Source organism: Hylobates moloch, unplaced genomic scaffold (assembly GCF_009828535.3).
Source record: "Hylobates moloch isolate HMO894 unplaced genomic scaffold, HMol_V3 SCAFFOLD_11, whole genome shotgun sequence".
Taxonomy (NCBI): domain Eukaryota; kingdom Metazoa; phylum Chordata; class Mammalia; order Primates; family Hylobatidae; genus Hylobates; species Hylobates moloch.
In genome coordinates, this window is record NW_026652286.1 from 102,097,034 (window position 1) to 102,123,196 (window position 26,163).

Consider the following 26,163-nt stretch of genomic DNA (forward strand, 5'->3'; position numbering starts at 1 on the left):
CTCCACAGACAGCAGTTTTGGCATGGCCCTGGGGCCCAGGGGAATATTAACTTACAAGGCTTTCCCTATTTTGCTTTTACTTGTCTGAAAGTATTTCAAAACGTAGCGACTGAAATACAAGTTGTTAAGTACACTTTACTAGAATGTAAGAAGTATTTTACCTCCTCTCTACTCTTTGGAGAAAAATGGTTGGGGAGTGAATTAGTGTACTTATAAGACATGTCCTGGCTGCTTCTGAATATCTATATCGACACATAGCCCAAAATTACAAAAGGAGAGTTAAATTAAAAGTCAAGCCAAGATCATCTACAGTTAGATCCTAGAAGCAACTTAAGTGTCACCCTAGGATTTTTAAAAACCATTTTGTTTTATTAAACTTCATGAGTTCTAACAGAGTGGAGATGCCTTGTGTGAGTTGAAATGATAAAGAGGAAATTCTTTGGTTTCCAGCTGACAGAAAGCAAAGAAACCAAATCTAGAGTTTCCAGTCCTAACTTTGCAAAGATGTCCTTGTCCCCTTCTCTCTGGTTGGGCTGTGTCCCTAGGAATCAGGTGCTAGAATGGGGATGTGAGTGTGAGGGGCTAGGGGTTTGGAGCTTCCCCTGAAGCTCCATGGAGGGTGTGAATTTTTATCCTTTCCATGTCTGCCTATGTGTGGCTCAGGGCATACCCGCCTGTTCCTCTGTGTGTGGTGTGTCCCCGCTCCTCCACCCCAGGGTGCAGGACAGACACTGCCTGGGTACAGTCACAGGAGGCTGGGAAGTGTCTGTGGGTCTCCAGCAGCTGGAAAAGGTTTGAGTCCCGTTGGCAGATGTTTGCTGTTCCAGCCACTTCATTAATGCTGGAAACAAAACCCCTCACCATTCTGACCAAAGCCCCACTTCATGATTGACAGCTGGGGTGTGCTTTCTCCCACAGAAGCCCTTTACAGTCTGAAAGCAGGAAAGAGGGAGAGGGAAAAAGAAAAGGGAGATGGGGGCAAAAAGGGAATTGGGCTAGATGCCATTGCTAAAAACCTGAAATGAGAGAGGCTCATTTAAAGAGAAAGACAAACTGAGTACAACTAGTTAAGATTTGATGTCCCATCTAACATATTATTTTCCCACTCATTCATTTATTCATGACACATTTACTGAGAACCCACTGTGTGCTCTACGGGTATTGGTGACACAAATGAATAATATAACATAGGGCGAAGGCCCACCTGGTCATTGTCCAGTGGGTGAAATAAACATGCAAAAGACAATACAGTATAGGATATGCCACCACAGAAGTAGGAATTGGCAGCCTTGGGGAGTGGGGAGACACTTCACAAAGGAGGTGACATTTGAGATAAGTCTCTAGGTTTTGGGGCAGACAAGGAGGGGACAGGATGTAAAGGGCATTCTAATCAAAGGGAACAAACTTGTATAAAGGCATGGATTATGAAAGCCCATCCTTGTGAAGTAGGTTTTGTGGTCACCATTTACAAATGAAAAAACGGAGGCTCAGCTTAGGGAGTAAGTGACAGAGAGCGCAAAGCTCTAGACTCCAAGATCGGGAATCTCTCCCTCTCCACTGCACAGCGGACTTGTGCCCGCAGACCCCTTCTGAGATTTCTTGCCTCTGTAGCGCGAAATAGAAAAGAGGGAAAATCCAAGGAGGTGAATTGGAAGTTTTACTTCTTCACCTATTAAAACACTGCAGATTTCAAATCAAAGAACTCGTCTGCGGGAGTGTCTGGATTTTGTGAGTTTTGTGCCTGTGGCCGAGTGGAAGCGGAGAGGAGTGAGAGCGCTGGGCGACGCGGCCAGCCAAAGCGAGGCGGGTCCCTCCTGGCGCCTGGTCTTGGGCTCTGTCCCTGCAGCCTTCCGAGGGGCGGCACCGCGACCAGGAACACGCGAACTCGAGTCCAGACCAGGGTTTGGAAAGAGAGAAGAAGGAGAGGAGGAGAAAGGAAGTTAGAGAGAGAAAACAAGGACGAGCGATGGGGAGAAGGGAGGGCAGAAGAGAGAAAACAGAAGCGGGAAATTCGACAGAGGAGGAGAGGCCCACACGGGCGGGGAGCAATGCGGGGAAGGGAGAAGTGGGAGGCAAGAAGAGGAGAGCAGTCAGTGGCGGCGGAAGGAAGGGGAAGAACCAGAGAGAAAAGACGTTAAGGAAAAGCAGAGCAATGCCAAGTCGGGACCCCGAATAGTGCAGCATTCCGTGGGCACACGCCGGGAGGATGGAAAGTATAAACGCGACGCGCTCGGCCCCTCGTCGGGCGTCCTGGTGCTGTCGCTCAGGTGCTGGTCCCCAGCTCCAAGCCCGCCTCGTAGTCGGCGCTGCGGGTGAGATCGCCTGCAAGCACTCAGTTTACTGGCGGCTCCCTACCAGCCGCGCACTTTCCTCGGGGCGCCTAGAGCTCCCCGCCCGGCATTGCCCTGGGAGCGAACGCTGAGCCCCTGGGCCCCAGCCCCGACTCAGCGCAGCGGTTTCCCTCTCGGCTTGCGCCCAGGAGACCCCCCTCCGTCGTGGCGTCGGACGGCGTTGCCAGGGCTGAGCGGTGAGCTGTCCCGGGTCCCGCGCTTTGACCGCGGACCAGCCTCAGGGTCCAGCCGCGGAAGCAGGTGGCGCTCCTGGGGCCAGCCTGGAGACCCCAGAGTCCGGCGGCAGGACCCCTGGCGCCACCCGGGCCCCTGGCAGCAGTTCTCGCCTGCCCTTCAGCCGCCTCTGCATGGAGAAAGAGAATGAAAGAAAACAATTCTAGACAGAGGGGAGGGGAGGCCAGTTTGCAAATACTTCGGGAATGAAGTTCCTCAAAGACGCGTTGCGGGCCTTGTCTAATGCTAGGCTGTGACTTGACCTGTTAACATCTATTTTCTCACGCCTGTAATCTCAGCACTTTGGGAGGCCGAAGCGGGTGAATCACGAGGTCAGGAGTTCAAGACCAGCCTGGCCAAGATGGTGAAACCTGGTCTCTACTAAAAAATACAAAAGTTAGCCGGACGCGGTGGCAGGCGCCTGTAATCCCAGCTACTCGGGAGACTGAGGCAGGAGAATCGCTTGAACCTGGGGGGCAGAGGTTGCAATGAGGCGAGATCACGCCACTGCACTCCAGCCTGGGCAACAGCGTGAGACTCGGTCTCAAAAAAAAAAAAAAATCTATTTTCTCTAACAGCCTAATGATTAGTCCTCTGGGCGTGTCCCTCCCTCTGCGTTTAATCACCGGCCCAGGCGCCCACATTTACTTACTTCCGCGGCCACCAGGGCCCCCTGGGCAAGCAGCTCCGCGGAGAGCCCGCCGGCACTCGCGGACGCTTCTAGGCTGGGAGCGGGGAGGAAATGTCACCGGCCCCAAACTCGGTCCTAGGGAAGGCCATCCGCGTCTATACTTCTCAGTGTCCCCGTCGTGCGTTTTCCTTCCAACCCCGTGCACACTCATTCCAACATAAAGTCGTGGAAACGGGCGTGCACTGGGCTGTTCCCGCCGAACACCGGGCGCGAGTCAGGCTGCCGGAGGCTTCCCGGGCGCGGAGGCTCGGCGGGGTCCCCTTTACGCAGCAATTCCAATGAACGACTAAAGTCCGTACAGATTTTGATTGGAACAGACCCTAAGACTAGGAGCCTGGAAAGAAAAAGGCAAATCACTCAATAAACACCTGTCTTCGCGACTCTCTAACCCGGTCGTATCGCGAGGGATCCGGAGATTGAAAGCCCCTTTGCCGGAAGACTCGGACGCTGGGAGAAGCCCGAATGGGACAGGCTGCCCCAGTGCCCGCCGGCTCCCTAGAATCGTGCAGCTCTGGCCCTTTCCGACGAGGAAAAAATGTTTTTATAAACAGTGTTTAAAAAAAAACCGCACACTTTTAAAAAGTCAGAATCTCGCTCTTGTCGCCCAGGCTGGAGTGCAGTGACGCGATCCCGGCTTACTGCAGCCGCGAACTCCTGGGCTGAAGATTTCCTCCTGCCTAAACCTCTCCAGTAGCTGGGAGTACAGGTTTCCTCTTGCCCCAGCCTCTCCAGTAGCTGGGACTGCAGGCGTGCGCCACCGTGCCTGACTGTTTTTAATTTTTCTTTTGTAGAGACAGGGTCTCCCTATATTGACCAGGCTGGTCTCGAACCTCTGGCCTCAAGCTATCCTCTCACCTCGGCCTCCCAAATGTTGGGATTACAGGCGTGAGCCACCACGCCCGGCGATAACTCACACTTTTATTAGTTTTTCTTTTCTTATCTTTTTTTTTTCCTTGTCAGTTTCTTATTAGGGTAACGGACGGGGTCAGGGTCATTTATAATTTGGGATCTTGGAGCAGTCAAGTTTGCAACTTCAGCGCAAAAGTCTTACGCTCCGAGAGCGCAGGCTCAGCGCGGGCTGCGAGGCTGCGAGTGGAGGGCTTGGGACGCCGCGGTCTTCGGGTAACCGTCAACGCGGGGAAGGAGAAAGGCACGGTGGGTCCTCGGGGGCACTGGCTCTGTGGCCCGAAGTCCCGGGAGCCTAGTGAGGACTAGACGTCTTTCTAGTAAGAGACCTGAACATGCCCTCCCGCTGGGTTGCGGACATTGGGAGCCGGGCCGGCGGGTGGCAGGACAGGCACCAGGGTGCGCCTGGGGGACACTGCCCCGGGGAGCTACCGGCCTGGGCCTTGGCCGCGGGCTGGGGCGGCGCGCGCTCCCCGTACCGCGCGCACACTCCGGCACACACACCTGGAGCGCATCCCGGGGATGGGGGGAGGGGGAGGAGAGCCAAAGCGAGCGTCTTAAAATAGAGAGTCAGTCAGAGGAGCGCGAGACACCAGAGCGGGAGGCAGCGAGTGAGAGCCGCCGGGCACTAGGCGCGCAGGTCGGCGCCGGAGTGGCACGGGCGGGCGGGGGCGGGGTGGGCGCGGACGCCCCTCAGCACACACTCCGCACCCGGCCCTGCAGGAAGCTCGCCCTGATTGACAGCTGCGTTGTCCCAAAAAGGCTCAGCGAAGATGCTGATCTGCGGGTGGGTCTAGACGCGCGGCAGGCGCGCCCGCTACCCGCTCTCCTCCGCGCGCCACCCGAGCCCCGCCGCCTCCCCAGCTGCCGGGAGCGGGGCCCAGGCCCCGCAGTCGCGCCAGCCCCGCGGCCCCGGCCGGCCGGGCACTCGCAGCCGCGCTCGGGCCGGCGGTCGCTCGCCCCGGCTCACCATGCACTGCCACGCCGAGCTGAGGCTGAGCTCGCCCGGCCAGCTCAAAGCAGCCAGGCGGCGCTACAAGACTTTCATGATCGACGAGATCCTCTCCAAGGAGACCTGCGATTACTTTGAGAAACTTTCCCTCTACTCCGTGTGCCCGTCGCTGGTCGTGCGACCCAAGCCCCTGCATTCCTGTACGGGTAAGACGCTCTGGTAGGGGATAAGTGGGGTTCGGTAGCTTTCACGTCCGTGTCGGTCGCCTGTGCTTTGCGACCCGAGGGCGAGAGGAAGGGTTAAGTTAAGGGATTCTTTTCCTGCGCCTCAGCAAGCGGTGGGCATTGCAAAGGCATCTGCGACGCGGCCGGGAAGGGCCACGCAAGGTGTGGATCGCACGAGTGGAAATAAAATAAAGGCGGCAGGGCCTTAGGAGCGGGCTGCTCGCGCAACGCCTGATTGCCCTGCTCGGAGGAGAATGCTTCCTCATTCCCTGCTGAAAGTTCAAACACTTGACCAGGTTCAGCGCCTAAATCATTGTTTCAGGAAGTGGTGGTGTGAATTTCAAACTTGAGCTTGGCGGCCTTGCATCTCACCTTGGGTTAACTTGTCCAGCCTCGTACTGTCTCCACTGTGAATTTTACGAGTAAATCAGTATCCTGAGGTTCTCAACAAAATCCCGAGTTCACTGAGCTTTGCTTAAAATGATCGCCCTCTGCGAAAGTAGTTTTGAAATACATTGTCTTTGTGGCACAAGCCGAAAAGGTCACCCTCGTTTGTCTTAAGTCAAGCCGAAAAGGTCACCCTCGTTTGTCTTAAGTGACCAAAACCAACAATGATAACAATGAAAACATTACTCACACCTGGTTTTCTCTCTTCACAGGAGCCAAGAGCAATAGTAAAGATAAAGATAACTTAATACATATATTGAAAACGTAGTAGAGTTTCTATCGAAAATAAATCCAAGGTACTTTTAAAATTTTGAATGCATTAAGAGAAGATCTGAGTTTCAAAGTATCTCGGCATTGTTGGGATTTAGGTTATGGAACATGAGTATAATAAAACGCAAAAGAAGTAGGAGCACTTTTTATCAGAAAAAAGTTATTGAGTGTGCTTTCCATTAAAGGTAAGCATAAAGTACTTCCAAACCAAAAGAACCTTCGAGATTATGTTAGTTGCATGAGAGGCATGAGATAAATTAAATTACACTTACAATGAAAAAACGAAGAGCCAATAATTTTGGAAGATATTTTTTAGAACATTCGAGTTGTTAATGCTCAATGCGTGGAATCTCGTATTTTCTCTTGGTTCCATTGATAGTCCCTATATGACAATCAGTAAACGTGATAAATACATACAGTGAAGTTCTTTTAAAACCAAATTGTTCCTACATGTATTTGGTTGTAAAATGTGTACTGTATTCAGTTATGCCTTTTTAAAGTTAATTTGTCTGTAAGGTAGAATTAGGCCTGATATCCCATAGCAAGCCTTGTAATACTGAATTTTTAAAACCGAGAAATATATGAAACAAGAAACAAATAAGAAATTTCAGAAACAAGATAGATCTCCTGAGAATTGATATTTTTACATTTGTGTGTAGGTGGTTGTGGACCCTTGGATACATATATACTGAATAGGGGTGATAGGTTGAATATTGTTTTGAGCACAAACCATCCTTTGCTATAATAACTCAATTCCCTTTGAGGAAAAAGAGGGGATCTGTTTCAGTCATTAACATTGCGTATGGGACATTCCCAGGACAAAACAGAACAACTTCTAAGCACCTAGGTAGAGCCTAGTGCCGGCAGAATTTTCAGTGACTTTGTGCTCTGCGTTGACTTGAAGGCAGCTTTTCCTGGCTTATAGGAGTCACAGAATTGGATCATAGAAGAAAACGTGGCAGAAGAGGAGTAATAAATAGCTGCAGAGAATAGTCATTCAGTCAGAGGTGGCTCAGTAAGTGCTGTGTTTTATTGAACCTTGTGTGGGAAATAAATCAGAGGAAAATAAAATGATTCATATGTAGTTTTGTGTGTTATAAGTGAAATGCACGTATGTCACAGACTTAAGTATCGCTCAGTCTTGTGCTTTGCAAAGTCTGCTGATGGTTCGTGGTAGAGGGTGGTTGTTGGCAATGGTTTTCTGGCCCCATTATTCCAGTACTTTCTTCTTTCAGATTGTTAGTTGAAAATGTGTAGTGATTTTGCTCTAGTTGAGAATTAAAATATAGAAACTGGGATTTGCTGGTGGAATTAAACCCATAAAAACTGGCTACAGTAGTTCATACTTTCAGATCATAAGCCTTCAGTGGGTTTACAATTACAGTTAAAGCCTTACGTGTATTAGATCATGGGAATCCCATTAGTGTCTTCTCAGGGGTTGGCAAATACCATACTTTAAAAGCATTTTTGTTTTTAACAGTTAAGGTCAGGATAAAAATCTTTGATTAGATGAATGTAATCTTTTTTCTTATTAATTGAAAAAAAACAACAATAAGTTGCTGGCATCCCAAAGGACACTGTAATTTTTTTCTTTTTTCTTTTTTTTTTTTTTTTTTTTTTTTGCTAGATCTAAATGTTGAGCACTGGTGGTGGAAGCAATGCATAAAAAGTTCAAGTGAAAGGCATACATTGGAATTGAAGTTACTGAACTTTCTCGGCCTTTCATTTGCTGATTTAAGATTTAAATAAGTATAACAGAAGTGAATTGTGTCAGATAAAATAATGAAAACTAAGAGAAAAAAAGTCCTCAAAATTAAAAAGTTACCAGCATGTACAATAAGTACATAAAATTGGGATGGAAAGAAAACTACAGAATTAAAAAAAAAAACACTGCATAATGAAACAGTTCATGCTGGGTGGATTTAGTAACCTAAAGGTCAATTTATGATACCAAATATCGGGCAGAATAGCATGTATTCAAGCAAACTGAGAAATGGAAATAGTTTTCATCTGAGGCAGATAATCACCTGACAGGAATTTATTGTTAGACATTCTAGCCTGGATGGAATCCTCACCTTCCAAAAATTGTTGTTTAACAGACCCTTTCTTATTATAAACACAGTAATTTTAGTCCTAGGAAGCTGTCTCTAAATTTCTTTCGGTTTCCTAGTACATCTCGTAAATCATCCTAATAGACACTGCAGAAGGGAATCCTCCCTGTAAGCCCCACCGCAGAAAGATTTATCATTACATTTAAACTAAAATTTAAACAGCTAAGCCCAAAAGAATTCCTCCATTTGAAAACAATTGTGTCATTCAGGCCATTGGTGAGGGGTGGAATATGCTTAGAATTAAGTTAGTATATAAAAAGTTGGTTTTATTTTAAAATCTGTAAACAGTAATCCCTCCTCAGAAGGAAGTGTAATGCCAGTGAGAAATCAGCAATGAGCTCTCAAACTTCAGAGCATCGACCGTCATTACAAAGGCCAAAAAAGAGGTGCATTTTAGAATATCATAAATACGCTTAACTTTAGGGCGCTGTATTTTTTTTTCCGGTTGTGATTAGTGTATCTTGGTGGAAAAGCCCACTTGAAGAAAGCTGGGGTCGAATAGTTTGTGGAAGCATCGTCGTGGTCGTTTTTGAAGGCTCTGCCTTTCTGTCTGATCTTTAGAATCAGGCAGTTTCTAAATTTGAGGCGTGTTGAGAATAAATGGATAACTTGCTTCACAAAAATAAGGATTGTTACAATTACCCTAAGGGTTTTCACATGAAGATACTGACAAACGAACCAATGGTACTAATTACTTTTATTACAATTTTTATACTTAGAACCTAGGATTACTTTACATTTGCACATGCACATTTGTGGGGAGGTGAGTGTAGATACTTGAACATTTTACAACCTGCGAACAGGATGAGACTTTTAATTATTCCACTAGCCTGTAATGTAATTCCTTTCCCCTTCTCTGGCAGAATGGTTCTGTTGAATCTCTCACCTCTTTCTGATCTTTGGTGGTTAGACCTACAGAGCTGGAGGGGCTCATAAAATCATAGATCAATATCCTCAAGCAGAAGGTATTTTTTGCAAAGTGCCAGGGTCACATCAGTGCTTCGGTATAGTTTCAGTCCACTCTATGCCACTCTCCTCCTTGTCCTAGAACTCAGAAATCAGGAAGAGTTTTCCAACTTGGTTACACACCCAGGACTAACCCGTGCAGTCACACCCAGGGGACAGTCAACCAGCCAGTTAGAAGGGACATTTGGGGAAGGGTGTTTATCTTTTAGGAGGTGGCATCGAGAACATTTTATCCTTTGGTGGATCCAAGAGAAGCAAGTGCTTTGGGGTAATGTCCTTGGGTGCATTTTTATCACAAACATTGGGTGTCATCCCAGCAAAAAATTAAATGCGGTGCAGGCATGTATAGTGTCTCGTTTGGGAGTTAGGGAGCTGGCTGGTGCTTCATGAAGTTGGCTCCAGTGACTCTCCAAATCTCAGCTTGGTCTTTTTCAGTCAGAGACCCAAACCCGTAGGATCTTGGGAACCTGAGAGTTGGACACTGGAATGTTAATGGAGAAACATAAACCAAGGTCTGGGAAAAATGATCGTTATCAACAAGCGTTTGTATTTCTGCCAGAGGCACATAGGCTTTTATTAGCAATTACTCATAACTGCTTCTCCTGTTCCCATTGTAAGGGTAAATAAATAGAGGGATGCACGGGATCTGGGACTCATCCAGGGTCAGAATATATTTGGAACTGAGCTCTTCTGGGATCCTTAGCTGTTATCTCACTACTCTTTTGTTAGAGATGCCGAGGGGCTCCTTAGGAGTCAGTTTTTTGTTTTTTTTTGTTTTTTTTTTCAATAGCGGGATCTCGGCTCACTGCAACCTCCGCCTCCTGAGTTCAAATGATTCTCCTGCTGCAGCCTCCCGAGTAGCTGGGATTACAGGTGCCCACCACCACACCCAGCTAATTTTTGTATTTTTAATAGAGACGGGGTTTCACCACGTTGGCCAGGCTGGTCTCGAACTCCTAATCTCGTGATCCACCTGCCTCGGCCTCCCAAAGTGCTGGGATTATAGGCATGAGCCATCGCACCCGCTGTGGAATCAGTTTTAACTCATGAATAGTTCATTAGCAGTGTCTTCTCTGGCTCTGATTTTTCTCAAAGCAAATGAGAAAATGATTAGAAATTTCGTTCACGGGTTAAAATGCCCCTCCAAATGTCCACTCTTCACTATCATTTAATTCAATAATTTCATTCAACAAATATTTATATTTGCTTGGTGATGGCATTGTCATGAGTCTATTATTTTGAAACTTAATCTGTTGACTAGCAGTTAGGGTGTTTAAAAAAAATCCCTCTCAACTGCTTGTAGAACCATTGCTAAGTCCTTCTTTGTTTGTTTTGTTTGTTTGTTGTTGTTTTTTCCTAGTGTATGTGAGAGGCAGTTCAGAATTGGGATAGGGGAACATTTAATACTTTTGCTTACTATGTGGAATTTTCTCTTTGAACTCTACCTACAAGGTCTTACCACCAGCAAAATTGTCAAATCAACTTTGCTAAAATACAACTCAAATGAAACTCTATTATGAGGCTGATTTCCTACAGATAGGTTTGTTTTTTGCTGGTTGTATTTCTGGATCCAAGACTGAATTTGTGATGGAAACATGGATAGTATAAAGTTGTTAGTTTTAGCATATCCTAGAAATCAGAGTGAAAAGATTAAATGTAACATATCCCAAATATCTATAGGAAAAGGAGTAAGGATTGCAAAGGATTATTTCAATTATAAAGAGAGATTAAAAGGAAAAAAAGAAGGGAAGAAGGAAAGAAAGAGTGGGTTTCTTTGAAATTCTTGAGGCTGCACAGATTCAGCCTCATAGCACGGCGTTCCTCCGAAGGGCTGTACAGGCAAAACAAAGGTGGCTTGTGAAATTCTGTCTCTCCATAGGTACTAAATGGCTAAAGTTGATTCTACTTAGATACGTGCTGGGGCCTCTTCAAGGTTGAGATCCAGAGCTTAAGCTCTGCACAGCATTTAGGCTTTCACTCTGGAAGACTGTGTAAATGTTAAACCAGAAGCAATTTTAGGTGTTATTTGCATTTTGTTTTGAGGTCAGGTAGGAGGAGCAACAGAGATGCAAAGGTGGGTACATCACATGGGCTGAGGCCTCTTCATTTGTTTTTGTTTTATTTTTTTGAGACAGGATCTTGGTCTGTCGCCCAGGCTGGAGTGCAGTGGGGCGATCTTGGCTCACTGCAACCTCTGCCTCCTGGGTTCAAGCGATCCTCCCACCTCGGTCTCCCTAGTAGCTGGGACTACAGACGTGTGCCACCACACCTGGCTAATTTTTGTATTTTTAATAGAGACGGGGTTTCACCATGTTGCACAGGCTGGTCTCGAACTTCTGACCTCAGGTGATCTGCCCGCCTTGGCCTCCTGAAGTGCTGGGATTACAGGCGTGAGCCATTGCACCCAGCCGAGGCCTCTTAATTTGTACTGAGCTTGTGAACATGCATGCTGTGGAGGCTGAGGGTCTTCCTTGCCACACGTCCTGCCCACGACTGTAGCTAGCGGACTAGAGTTGGTGGGTCTATGGCTAAGCCCATTGACAAGCTCTCAGCTGGAATATGGTTAGAGGGCTGCAAGGACTTAGGTGGGATGCATAAATTAAAGCCTCATTTTGCATCCTCTGTTGGGCGTGCAGTTCTGTTTTACACTCTAGTCTTGTGGAATTGGTATTTCTAGTGTGGCTCTAGGGATACACTCACAGCTGGATTAGCCACCTTTTACCTGAGAAATTGCTAAAGCCCACAGGTGCTCAAGGGACGGGCAAAAGACCACTGTGCTGCAGGTGGCACTTTCTCTTGGAAGCAGCACGACAATGAGAAGAAGAGAAGGACTGAGGGCATTCGCACCAAGACTGCACGCGTGGAAAAGCACATTGGGCCTGCCTGTCGGTGCCTGCCTCCATTTCAGCTGCCTGGGAGGATGGAACAGTAGTTTTCTTTCCACAGCACAGACAACAAAATCAGAATTCGCATTAGGATTTATTAGTAACGGGATTCAGACCAGGGCTTTGTAGAAACTTGGTGGCATTAACAAATACTCCCCGAGAAGACAGGTGTTTTGTTTGTTTCTTTTTTAGCCAGAAAACCTTTGCAAACCCTCAGGATTTAATTTATTTTTATTACAGCTTAATAACAGTTAGAAGAAGAAAAGTCTTGTTAAAATAAATGCTCTAAATAAAAACACAGTTAATTTTCCATTACCGTGTCTAATTACTCATCATCACCAGGGCATTTTTATATGGCAATTTAACTTCTTGAAAGTGGAAACTTGGCACACATTTAAGGAAGAAAGCCATGCACCTAGATAGATATCAGAAGACGGTCTAATTATATTTGGGCTCGAGTTGAATCCTACATATGATTGTTCTGAAGAAGAGAGAAGAGAGGGTCTCTGTCCGTAGTCACTAAGGAGAGACTCTGGTTTCTTGAGTGCCAGTTGAAATTGAATACAGAGGGAGAGAATTCTGAACATTAGGTGATGTTCAACTACATCTGAAAAAGGCCCCTGCCAGTCACCAGTTGAAGCTGATTTCAGGGCTACTTGAGAGGTCTGGAGGGCAGCTCTGTAAGCTTCCTCCTGGCAGAGTGCACACAGATGACACAGCCTACCTCCATGCACAAGTCAAGTTCCATGTGCAAGCAGACATGCTTGCAGGATTCCTTTTTATCACGTCTCTCCAGCTTACCAACATGTCCTTAGGAACATATTCTTCTGGGCATTGAGGAAAGATGAGTATTTTCTGTTTTTTGTTTGTTTGTTTTTGAGACAGAGTCTCGCTCTGTTGCCCAGGCTGGAGTGTAATGGTGCAATCTCGGCTCACTGCAGGCTCCGCCTCCCGGGTTCAAGTGATTCTCCTGCCCCAGCCTACCGAGTGGCTGGGATTACAGGCATCCGCCACCACGCCCGGCTAATTTTTGTATTTTTAGTAGAGATGGAGTTTCACCATGTTGGCCAGGCTGGTCTCAAGTTCCCGACCTTGTGATCCACCCGCCTCGGCCTCCCAAAGTGCTGGGAGCCAGCGCACCGGTCCAGATGAGTATTTTCACAATGTGCATTGAATAGGATTGGCTGCTGCCTAGGTGATGTCAGAGCACTTCTGATCTTTTTTTTTTTTTTTAAAAAAAAAAAACAACAACAACATATGCATTTGGTAAGTGATGTGATGATTATCCTTTGGTTTTTCTTATTCAGGGATTACTTACCATGTGGAGAAATGGAGTGGTCTTAGGCCTGATGAAATTTCATGAAATGGTGGCTCTATTTCTGTCCTGGGAAGTATCTGGTACTGGCAAGTCCCTGATATTGATAACCTGCCAGCCTCCACTGCCCACCTATTTCTTTCCCAGAGTCCTTTTCACTTGGTGAATTAACCATCACTGAGACTCAGGATGGGCTCAGGGAAAAGCTCTGATGGGCTTTTCCCAAAAGAGGTCACATTCTCGTGTGGATTGAAGGAAGTGTAACTTCCATGATTAGTTTAAGCAATATCTAGGGGAGCTGACTTTGCACAGTTCCTTAATGGTAACTTATAGACAACGGAATGCTGATACTGTATCTTCTTATCTTGAGGAAATATCATGGGCAGGAAGAGTTGCTGAGACTCCTTTTTCTGAGTCTTACAGTACTTACCCAAGGGGAGCCACAAACTTGAGAGAAATGCTAGAAACACTTTATACCCTAAACCATGTTCATAGACATGGCAATAATAGTAACAGTGACTTTTTAGAAATTACCTAACATGTCATAGACACTAGACTCAGTGCTTTTTGATCAGCTTCAAAATATCCCTACGAAATAGGTTTGGTAATGGTAGAATCCTAGAAGCTAAGTGACTTTCCTGAAGTCACAAGATATAAAGAGAGCGCTTATGAAGCAATAAGAAAAATGGGCAAAGGCTGCAATCAGGCAATTCACAGGAAGGAAGATCTCAATGGTCAGTAAACAGGAAAGGATGCTCAACCTCGCGGATGAGTGGGAACACCCGAATTAATATGAGATACCATTTCACACTCACCGGGTAGCCCAAAATGAAAGGACAAAATCGGTCGATGACAAGGAGATGGAGCAACAGGCATCCTCCACACTCCGGCGGGAGTGTTGTATGGTACGATTACTTTGGAGAGCAATTTGGCAACACCTGGCAAAGCTGCAGACGCACGTACCCTAGAGCTCAGCAGTTCCACTCCTGGGTATGTGCCTGGAGAAACCAGTGTATGAGGGTAAAAAGATACCTGTAAAAATGTTCACCTGTGTGTTATGTTAGTAAAAAATCAAAAACCATTTAGCTGTCCTTTCAGAAGGAAAAAGGTTAAAATAATATATGCTATATCCATGCAATGAAATTCTATGCAGCAATTAAATGAACCAGATACACTTGTATTAATACGGATACATTTTAGGACTACAATGTTGAGAAACAAAGTTGTAGATTGATACGTACTGTCTGATACCGTTTATTTAAATGGTTGAAAAGGCACAAACTAATACTACATATTGTTTAGAGAGGCAGGGGCATGGGAGTGGGGAGTGCTAGCCACAGGTTTTTATTTTCCTATGTAATTTATTTATTTATTAAGACAAGCCTAATGTAAATATGGCTAAGTATTATGATGTGACGAAACTTGGGTCATGGCTACATAGAAGTTATTGACATTATTCTTTGTACTTTTCCATACATCTGAAATTTTTCATAACATAAACATTGAAAAGTGATAGCACAAGAGACCACACATGTCCACAGAACTCTTAATCTTGTGGAACTTTTGATCTTTTTCTTAATAGCTTTTCTATCCTGAAACAGTAGCTTTTAAATACAGAGCTTGTTGTACATAGTCTCACAGTGGGAAACTGAGAACACTTTATAACTAAACATATGTACAACTCACACTGAAACAACCACTGTGGCTTCTGAAAGTTGCTTTTGGATCTTACTAACCTTGCCTGGCTAGTTGAGGGTATTATTTATCACCAAGATAACTGCTGTTTCTCCAGTAATGCTTTGGCATAGAATAAATAGTCCCTGAGTTGGGTACATGCTCTTGAAGGATGACTAGTGAAGTATTTGGTCCCCCAGTCGTGCAAGAGAGAGTTGTCAGGGTTTTTCTGCTTCTTCTTACTGATATTTAAAATCATTATAAACTGCCTCTGATTGCACCTTGCTTTTATGAGTATTTGTTGATATGACAATATACTACCCTTAGGATTTCACCGGTGGTCCTTTGCTATTGACAGTTTCATTTACAGAAATTATCTAAGGACAGCTGTGATTGAACCAAATAATCTAAAAATGTTAACATGTAGCTTCTTAGCTACATGATATTGGCATATTATCTGTCCAAGTTCTCTTTATAGTCCATAATTATGATTTGATTTTAAAACTTTGTTCAATATGTGGTATTGGGGACTGTTAGAAGGGGTGAATGTTACCATGGTGATCTCACAGCGATGTCTGTTGCCAGTAATCAGTGGGCATCCTATTGTTTGGAGGAGTAAACCTGGACCACATTTTACTCCTTAATAACCATAGTAGCAGAAACTTTATTCAGCCCAACACCAAGCACATTTTTCTTTTCTCAGCAAAGTAGTCCCAATTTAGAAATGTTGCTTTTAGACATTTTGGCAAAAACATGGCCTTTTGGGAGCTCTATCTTTCTGTGTCCTTCCAAAGGGAAAGTATTAGTGTGGAGGAAAGAGTTTGCACAATCAAGAGTTTTCCAAGGCATTTCCGCTCCTGCGACCCCTCCTGTCTGCCTAAATAAATACACAGACAAATAAAGAAATTAAAGCTCTGGAGGGGGGCCTCACCCCACCCACAGGATCTGTGGCCAGTGTGGCCAGACTTTCTTTGGTGCTAAGAACGAGGACTGTGCCCAAACTGGACGGGATGGAAAGGATGGTGGCTCTATCAGTTTCATTACCAGGGTTCAGACTTTCGCGGGTTTCGGGACAAAGTCCTTCTGCATTTTATTATACCCAGGTAGTCGCACACTCTGGCTGGGATCAATTAAACAGACTGACACTTTTGCTTGTGCCTTACTCTTTCGACCTCCTGGAACTCTCCAGTGAAACCTTATTCCTCGTAAAATAAACTAGCCAGTCTTGGGGCTGTGAATGTAGGAAACATTATCAAGGAAGATATTCCAAAGAGCTGCCGTGGGACTACATAAGTCAGAAAAAATGCAGAGGACTTCCTCCTGCAACCCAGGAGAGTCTGTTCACTGGCCCCAAATCTGACAGATCCACTTTTGAATCCTCTGTCTGGAACTACTTGGGAAAAGACAAGCAAGGATTTAGGATATTTAGGGTAAATTTTAAACTTGTTTCACTGAAAGAGAGAGAGAGGAAGGTGTTTTAATATGGTTCCAATCTAAGACCTTTCTTTTCCATGACTAAACATGTTACTGAAATAATGGGTAAGTCACCCCAGAGGAGATATTTCGGGAAGGTGTTGGTAATATTGTTATCCCTGGATATCATGGTAACTCATTAATTAACCTCAGCACGCTAGACAGCTGTGGCTATTGGAAACCTGTTTTCAATCATCAGTTTAGAGCAAGGCATGAAGGAACATTCTATTGGAGTGCTTGCCTTTTTTTCTACTGGGAGATTGGGCCTTTGCTGGTTAGAACAATCAGCGCTAAACAGCATGTTTCATTTCTTAGGGAGCTGCTAAATAGGAGTAAAAACAATCATAAATGGTAACCATGTGCCCAGCACTGTGCTAGGTGCTTGTATACATAAATGTGTTCTAGTGAAATAGTTACTATTATTACCACTGGTTTTCAGGCAGGGAAAGTGAATCTCAAGGAGGTTAAGAAATGGGAATGGGGTCACATGAATAAGTGGCAGGGTTGAGATTGGAACTTGCATCTGTCTCTTTTAATATAGACTCCAATACTGGATACGATTATATGAAAATGTGTAAATTAGAACATGTCTGTCTCTTTACATATAGGCAACATACTATGTGTGTGTGTGTATGTGTGTGTGTAGATATAAAAAATATATATGGCAAGGTCCAATTAATGCGTCAGCTCTGTTGGAACTTATTTGGAACCTGCCAACTCTTTTACACATATTTATACTAATTTAATGTGTGCCAGTTAGTCTTTCATTTCCTGTGGTGATTGGGGTTTCTGAATGATTCCAGAGGGATTCCAAGAGGCAGTGGGGTTTTGGGGGGAAGGGAGGTGATTGGGAGATTGCAGACCTGTTGCCATCTGGCTGTGTGACTCTCCACTCCTCACTGCCCTGGGGTCTGTGTCCGTGTCTGTGTAGCATTCGCTACCACTCTCTGGGTCACGGTGCTTCCATCAGCTGTCATTCTTTGAATAAAGCTTTCCTAGGGGCATCAAGGGTGGAATTCCTACTCATTCATTCATTATCAACTAGAGAGAAAGTGCTGAACAACTAAAGCCAACCAAATGCCTTGAGAGTTAACACTTCAGATATTTTTCATGGAATACTCATTAGGTTCAGTGAGAAAAAATGTCTGGCCGTTGATTGGCATCACTTAAAAGAATGAGATTACTTTTTCATGTTATGTCTGGCTGAGCTGGAGTGGATTTGGGGAATCTCTATTTTTACAAACCTTTCTGTGTGATTACAATGAAAAGTCAACTCTGGGAACCACTATAATGTAGATAACAGCTTACATATGAGATTGATGTAATTTGCACCCCATGACTCAAATGCATGAAACCATTTAGTGGAGTAATCCTGCTGTTAGGGTTTTGAGTCAGACGGTCCTGGGTTTTATTGTATTTTATTGCCTGTGTGACCTTAGGTAAATTACTTAACTTCTATGACACTCAGTTTCCTCATCTGTAAAATGAAGATAATAATAACTGCATAATAGGGTCTGTTGTGGAGGTTAAATGAGATAATGTATATAAAACTCCTAGTATAGTTTGTGGTAACAAAGTGCTTAGTATTTGATAGCTGCTATTAAAAATGAGTATCTTCCAATAGTAACCTCATCACGGAAGTACAGCCCTTTAGGGAAAGATTACCATTATTGGTGAATTAAACTTAAGAAAAATTAAAATCTTAAAAAACCCCATTTTACTCCAGGGCATTTTTCTGGGTTACGGCAACACTAGCTGCTTTTGAGGCCCCTTGCAACCTGGGTGGTCTGTGAGTTGTTTGAGTTCATGTCTTCGTGAATTAGGTATGTTTCATTCCTCCCACCTTTCTGTTTTTAATATGAATTCAGAATTTTATAAATTCATAAATGAGTGGCACAAACAGGTCAATGCTACAACATCACAAGATGTGCTTTGTTACTTTATTATTTTTTTTTTTTTACAAGAGTTGCCTAGGATTAATTGCCCCTAGGAAATGTTTCATCACGCAGCTGTAAGATTCTGGAGAACTGTCCTAGAAAAGTGGCAGAATTTCTCAACAGGTTTGATTTCTTTTCTTCTTTCAAGAGTAGAGTTAGGGATAGTCTTTTCTTTTGGAAAAAAATGAAACTATTCTTTTTTTCTTATTTCCGAGCACTGAGAGAGGAGACTAACTCCATTGAGACGTTCTTTTCCAATTAGGTAGCATGGAAAAAGGTAGCAATCTGGCAACTAATCACTTTCCTGGTATATTATTGGGTCTGTGATTCACAGTGAGTTCCAAATGAAGTGCCTTTGTGACAGCTTTTAAATTACTGGTGGGGCTAGCTTCTGAATGCATTCTAAGTGGTAATGATGGATGGCTGTCTTGTGGAGGCACTGCCTGAGGGAGAGTTCCATATGGATTTTTTTGGAATTGTGTTTCTCAGCTGACCACTGGTGTCTTATGAAGTTTAGTATCTGCTGGTGAAATACTTTAACTGATGAATCCCCTCCACAGTGTGAGAAGAATTCTGTTGATGAGGAGTTCTCACCTTCTATGGTGCAAAGGCATCGCCAGTGAACAGGGCGATGCCTCTGTCCAGCCATTTATAATGATGATTCCGACAGGCAATCTCTAGTGGCCTCATCCAGGTTCTGTGGCGGGTGGCGGCCAGGTGGGATAAGACAGGTGGATGTGTCATCACCACTGAGACGGAGTGGCATGTATTTATGAAGAGTGAGAAGGCCGACTTTGTCCCCTAGGGTCCTCAGAACCATAGAGTCTGAGTTTTCTGAATTGTTGAAACAGGACTCAGTCAGAGACATGGATCGTTGGCATCTTGTTGAGAATATTCTGTTCAGCCTATGGATTCAGAAAAACAAAATGCATGTGTTTGTGCTCCAGTAGGAGGGGAGTTGGCAGGAATGGGGTGGGAGTGGAAAAGGAATGTTGGCCAATGGGGAAGGGAGAGTGAGGGGTAAGGAAACAAGTTAGTCCACTGAAACAGGCATCCAAATGCTTGCTCAGCATTTGTTGTCTCCAGGAGAAAAACAAATTGAAAAATGAGAATGGAAGATTTCATTTGGAAATGGCCCTGTGAGTACGTGCTTATTTGCAGAGGCGTTCCTCATAACTGACAGCAGTCAATGACTTCTGATTGGGCAATGGCTTGCCCAGCCACACAGGTAGCCCAATCATCATATGTATTAATGGTGCATTCAAAAATTTCATCATCCTGGGTCACAAAAGATCATGACGATTGTATTATAATACAATAATGGTATTCATGCAGTGGCGCACAGAAAATCGTGTGTACTTGACGCACAGGCAGCGTGGAAGCAGAATTTAAAGTAGAACTCCTGTCAGAAACCTTTCTTCCAGAGGCCCCACTGCCTCATTCTGTGATGTTTCAATACGTCAGTTTCTGCTGTTGGTAAAACACACCTTACCTCCCCAGTATGTTAGGGAGCAGTGATTGATGAAGGAGGATTAATTTGCTGCTTTTTGGGAGGGACTCCGTGCAGTCTCCAGGGAATTACATGTATTATGGTGTTTCCAGAGAAAGCTAGACCAGGGATTGGCTAAATCTGGCCCACTACGAATTGTTCTACTGCCACAAGCTAAGGATGGTTTTCACATTTGTAAACGGAGGAAAAGAAATCAAAAGCAGAACATTTTGTGACCTGTGAAAATTATGTGAAATTCAGAGATCAGTGTCCGTACATAAAAATGTTATTGGAACACAGCACATGCACCCGTCTGCGTGTTGTCTGTGGCAACTTTCATGCTGTCACAGCGGAGGGAGAGGTTGTGACAGACACAGCATGGCCCATAAAGCCTAAAATATTGACTTGCTGGCTCTTTACAAGAAAGGTTCGCCAACCCTTCAACTAGACTGTTGGAAGCAAAGCTCCTCAGTTACGAAATAAGGTTTTTACTGATCCACAAACTATGATGTCATTCCAGGGCACAAAAATACCTCCTTTGATCCAGGGTTCTGTTGTCATCCCGTGACATGAGAAAGACCCGACAATGGGAGTTTAGTGGGGAATTTTGCAAGGACTCTCTTAAAGTGAGATCAGCCTCTGGGCTTTAAGGATAAATTTCCAGACCTTTCTAGAAGTAACACAGGATTTTCTGCACGGAGAGGGGGGTCAAAAATATTTATAGTAAAGTGGTAGAATTCAATAAAGTATTTTTGGGACTTTGCTGCTGCAGCCCTGACCGGTTTTCCCAGGGGGAATCTGAGGATGGCCCCTGACGAGAGGCTGGGTGTGTCAGCATCACTAGCATTTTTCAGTTTGAGATTTGGGTGACAGTTTATATGCTTCTTAATTGACTTTAACTTGCTGCCCATCCCTAGAAGTAATAGTAATGGTAATAAAAGTTACACAATCACATCGCCACAGCTCTGTCCTGAAGGGCTTGCATAGCTGGATGGAACACTTAATTGGGATGGTCCATCTGCTGGGGAAGTGCATGAGACTATGTGCCTTTGGAATTTTCAACTCTTCAGGGTCAGGAGCTGCCAGACCTCTCAAGAAGGATGAAGCGCGACTCTCTCTAGTTGCTCTCTTATTTACATTGAGGCTCTTGGGTCAGGGTGAGGCTTTGCATCTCCAAGGTAGCCTTTGAGCTAATGAAACCCACTGGGGAGTGAGAGATGTGAAATTAACCTGATTTGCTGCAACTTCCTGTGCACTGTCAGGCTTACCAGCCAGTAGGCTGAAGAACCCTTGAGATCTGGCCCTTACCATAAAATGGAGAGGAGTGTGCACAAGTGCAAGGTCGATTAATGTCAGAGGAGATGACTGATATTGGTAGGTAAAATTCCACTTCCAAGAAAAGTATGTGTGGTACAGGTGACACCTGATTTTCTTACTCCAAATCACAGACGATGTTGAAAAAACAATAATAATAACAACAATACACACACATAACAGCAAACACTGGTATAATACTATGTGCCAGGAACTGCTCTGAATGCCTGATATGAATTAACTTTTTTTTTGTTTGATTCTTACTTTTTGAGACAGAGTCTCGCTCTGTTGCCCAGTCTGGAGTGCAGTGGTATGATCTCGGCCCACTGCAGCCTCTGCTTCCTGGGTTCAAGCAATTCTTGGGCCTCAGCCTCCTGAGTAGCTGGGATTACAGATGCGTGCCACCATGCCCAGCTAATTTTTTTGTATTTTAGTAGAGATGGGGTCTTGTCATGTTGCCCAGGCTGGTCTTGAACTCCTGGCCTCAAGCGATCCACTCGCCTCAGCCTCCCAAAGTGCTGAGATTAGAGGTGTGAGCCACTGCGCCCGGCTAACTTATTTAATTATACCACAGTCATATGAGGAGATACTATTATTATTCTCATTTGACAGGTAAAGAAACAGATAGAAGGCCAGATATGGTGGTTCATGCCTGTAATCCTAGGACTCTGAGAGGCCAAGACAGGAGGATCATTTGAGCCCAGGAATTTGAGACGAGCCTGGGCAACATGGAGAGATCTTGTCTCTACTGAAAATGAAAATTAAAAAAAATTAGCTGAGACCAGAGGATCACTTGAGCCCAGGAGTTCAAGGCTGCAGTGAGCTATGATTGCATCACTGCATTCCAGCCTAGGCAACAGAGGAAAACCCTATATTTAAAAACAACAACAACAAAAAGAGTGGAGGAACAGAAGACAAATCCGGTCCTGATCACCCTTCGAGAACTCTGTTGTCTAATGTGGCTTAGACTCAAGAATTTCTTATTTTGAAAAGTATGGTGCTGGGTACAGAGTAGATAGATCCTCAGTAATGCTTTCTAAAAATATTAAATATTAAATATTTAATTTAAATATTTTCTGATTTTCTATTATTACTGATTTGATTTTCCTTATCTAGTTCTTTCTTTGTAGGCCATATAAAACTATCCCTAGAATGATTAGGACGTCCTTTTTTTTTTTTTCCTGGAGCAGTAAAGTTCCTACATAGCTGAAGTTCTAGGGAATGTATTAGTGTCCAAATTTGCAAAGTGATTAATGACAGGGACACAGTTCAATATTTTATCCACAACCTTAGGAACTATTCCAGAATGGCTATGATTTAAATGAATTTTATCTTACTGTTAATATTTTTAAAAATTAAATATTGAGTAAGGAAAATGTTTATAAAATATATGTATGACAAAAAGAATAGTAATACAATGAACACTTGTGTCTACCCACCACCCAGTTTAAGAAAAAGATTTCAGCTAGGCAGGGTGGCTCATGCCTATAATTTCGACACTTTGGGAGGCTGAGGCAGGAGGTTTGCTTGTGGCCAGGATTGAGACCAGCCTGGGCAACATAGTGAGACCTCATCCCTATAAAACATTTAAGAAATGAATTTAAATAAAAGAAGAAGAACATTTCTTCTGGGTTGCCTGGGTTCCCCTCCCTGATGCTGTCCTCATCTCTCCCCCATTAGAGGTCACCAGTATTTCAGTTCTCAGCTTTCCTCTGTAGTTTTGCCACATGTTATCCCTAAATCATATATTGTTGAGCTTTGCTCACTTTTGAACTTTGTATAGATGGAATCACACTGTACTTTTTGTGACTTGCTTTTTCACATAGCATTGCATTTCCCAGATTCCTCTCTGCTGTTGTGTGTACCTACGGTTCACTCATTTTCATTGATAAGAGTGTCCAGTGTGTACATAAACCACACTGTTTATCTGTTCTGTTGATGGGCTTTGTGGTTGTTTTTGCTGCTTTGAACATGCTTGTTAAATTCCTTTTTAGAAAACTAATGATCAGGCAGACTCATTTAAGTGAAATAATTTTTCTATGAGAAAAATAGTTCTACAGTTTAATGAAAATTGTAGGCCGGGCACGGTGGCTCACGCTTGTAATCCCAGCACTTTGGGAGGCCGAGGCAGGCGGATCACGAGGTCAGGAGATCGAGACCACGGTGAAACCCCGTCTCTACTAAAAATACAAAAAAATTAGCCGGGCGTGGTGGCGGGCGCCTGTAGTCCCAGCTACTCAGAGAGGCTGAGGCAGGAGAATGGCGTGAACCCGGGAGGCGGAGCTTGCAGTGAGCCGAGATTGCGCCACTGCACTCCAGCCTGGGTGACAGAGCGAGACTCTATCTCAAAAAAAAAAAAAAAAAAAGAAAAGAAAAAGAAAATTGTAATATTTGCGCCTTGAATAAACAGATGTAGTTTTTATTTTGGGACACATGCTAACTACCTATGAAGTGGGTTTATTTTTAGTGGCTTTTTTTTGGTTAATTTTTTTCCCCAGAGTTGAACAATGATTTATTTTAATTTCTAAACCAAATCAAGGCATTTATTGTAAAACCACTAGAAAATAAGTCTTCCTAATTTAACAGTATACATTTTATAAATATTTTAATAAAATGAATTTTAAAACATTAAATAATTTTAGTTAGAATGTGAAGTACTTCTCTAAATTAAACATTAAAAAAGCTTTTTCATCCAGAGTAACAAAAGAATTGCATTATATAGGTAAAATGGCCTCTGCCCTACTCACATTTATTTGCAGACTGGAAAAGAAATGTTTATTTCTAACATTTTTTAGCTTCAAAAGACTTTAGAAACCTTTTGAAATAATCCGCAGAGCTGTGCAAAGGCACCGAGGTTTAGGACAGGCAGGAAGCTATAGTCCACTCAGCATTTTTTTTTTTTTTTTTTTTTGACTGGAAAGAAAACCAAAGCCGAGTAATTAAATTGCTCAACCAAGATCACTCCGAGGCTTGCAATGCCTTTGAAATACAATGACTCTAAAATAGCTATATGAATCTGTAGTGCCATTTCTAAATTGGAAGCCACAAGTTGCTTTTTATAATAATATACTTTTTGCTTCTGTGCATCTTAATTTATTTCATATAATTTAAAAAACAAAGTCACTAATCAGATCCATAATGACAGTTTGGGATTTGATTTTTAAAATGCTTTTCTCCACCCTGTTGACTGTGCCGAGCCTAGAGAGTCTATTTAGTTCCCATAGGCTGGTTTCTGGGATTGACAATATTTCCATTTTCATACAACTCTGCTGTCGCCAGTGATGTTCGAGGACCAGCACTACCCTTGAAGGATCCTGCTGTTGTGTCAACAAATAATGGCACAGGCCTCTCTGACAGCTTGTCCACAAACTATCCTGAGGCTTTCCGTCTGAAGGAAGCAGCAGCTTTGCAAGAGTGATTTTAATGAGGTCGTCGGATTAGATTGAGTTAGTGGGCCGTGAGTTCCATGCATTTAGGGTTGGGTGTGAGGCTTTTCGTGTTCTTAGAATCTCCTCCGGCCCTCCCGGTCACACCCCTCCAGTGCCACGTTCAGCCCTCTCTCTCTGCGCCCATCCTGAAATAGCCATGGTTCAGCATGGAAGAAATCTGCTCCTCTAATCCCTCAGTGCTGGTCAGCTCTGCATTTGCCTAGGGGTGGGTTTGGACTGTCTTTTCCTTAAAGAGAATCTCTGCACATGTAAAATCTGTTTCAGGAAAGTAATAGGAAGGCAGCAGGACTTGGAGCCTGATGGTTTGGATTCAGCTTCCAGTTCTGCCTCTCACTGGGTGACCTGGGCAGGCTGCTCGTGGTGAAATGGGTATAATAACACCCGTGCTCAGGGTTTGCTATAGAGATTGAATGAGCTCAGTCTCCTGAATCTCGTATGGACAAAAGATTTCACCTCTGAAAAATATAGAATCCTAGATGTTTCTGTCTGTTTCTACAGCAGAAAGCCAGGAAACACAATCTGCAAGAAGCTAGGGGTGTAATAATAACTACCAGATTCATCCATCAGCTGCCCTGTCTCTGTGTGCTCTGGTAGCACTGGCTTATTTAATGCCTGAGATTGACTGTCTCTCCCGTGGGGCTCTGAGCTTCCTTCCAGCAAAGACTGTTCCTTCCTCTTGGAGCCCCTCCCACCAGCATGCATTTTTGCACTTAGTAGATGGTCAAAATAGTACGGTTTTGAACCTTACTAAACTGCTCGTGTTTCTTTATCGCTCTTTTCTTCTCTTACTTGACGTAGGTAATATGTTTTCTCTTACTTGACTTCTCCCGGCTTTCTCCTCACAATTGAACTTTCTCCTATTTAGGGATCGCCCTGGCCCCACACCTGTGGTTTTCTGATGTTGCCACTTCCTCCTCACTCACCCTTTTTTTTTTTTTGTCTAAGTATTTATAATATGCAGTTTGTCACACCTAGCTAGTAGACTATATTTTCTGCAGTGATCTCTTCCAGCTTGGGAATTCCTAATTTAAAGGATTTATTTGTAGGTAGTGAACAGTCTACTTTTTAAGAAAATTCTCTAAGTTCATATTGTCTGTACTTCATCATGAGGGACAATGGTTCATTTCAAGTTAATCTACATGACTAAAGTGTAACCCATGTGGTGGATGGGGGGACGGGGTGAGGTGGCAGCTGTTAAACAGCGCATAGCAACTCTTCACAACAGTTTAAACATGAAAAAGGAATTGGAGTAATAGAATATGCTGAAATTTGATGAGGACACTGAGAGCTACAGGACGTGGGATTTGAACTTGCAGCTGTAGACAATGACTGTGTCTTCTAGAACCCCTGAACTCTTTGCCCCAAGATGCCCCAGAAGAAAGACTGGTGGAGTTACCAGCTCTTGGACTTTACATCCTATCTCTTCTCACACACAAATGAACTCCCATAAAGTAGAGGCTGACTAGTTCTTTTTTTTTTTTTTTTTTTTTTTTTTT

General features: G+C 44.0%; 1 protein-coding gene across 1 annotated transcript in view; it reads left to right on the top strand.

Moving 5' to 3' along the window:
* Nucleotides 1-4,944: 4,944 nt before the first annotated feature.
* Nucleotides 4,945-26,163, top strand: part of BARX2 (BARX homeobox 2) — a 77,938-nt gene continuing 56,719 nt past the window's right edge. The window contains exon 1 of the mRNA XM_032168171.1: nucleotides 4,945-5,319. Coding sequence (XP_032024062.1) covers nucleotides 5,133-5,319 — 187 coding nt within the window. The 5' untranslated portion in view covers nucleotides 4,945-5,132. The remainder of the gene's footprint in view (nucleotides 5,320-26,163) is intronic.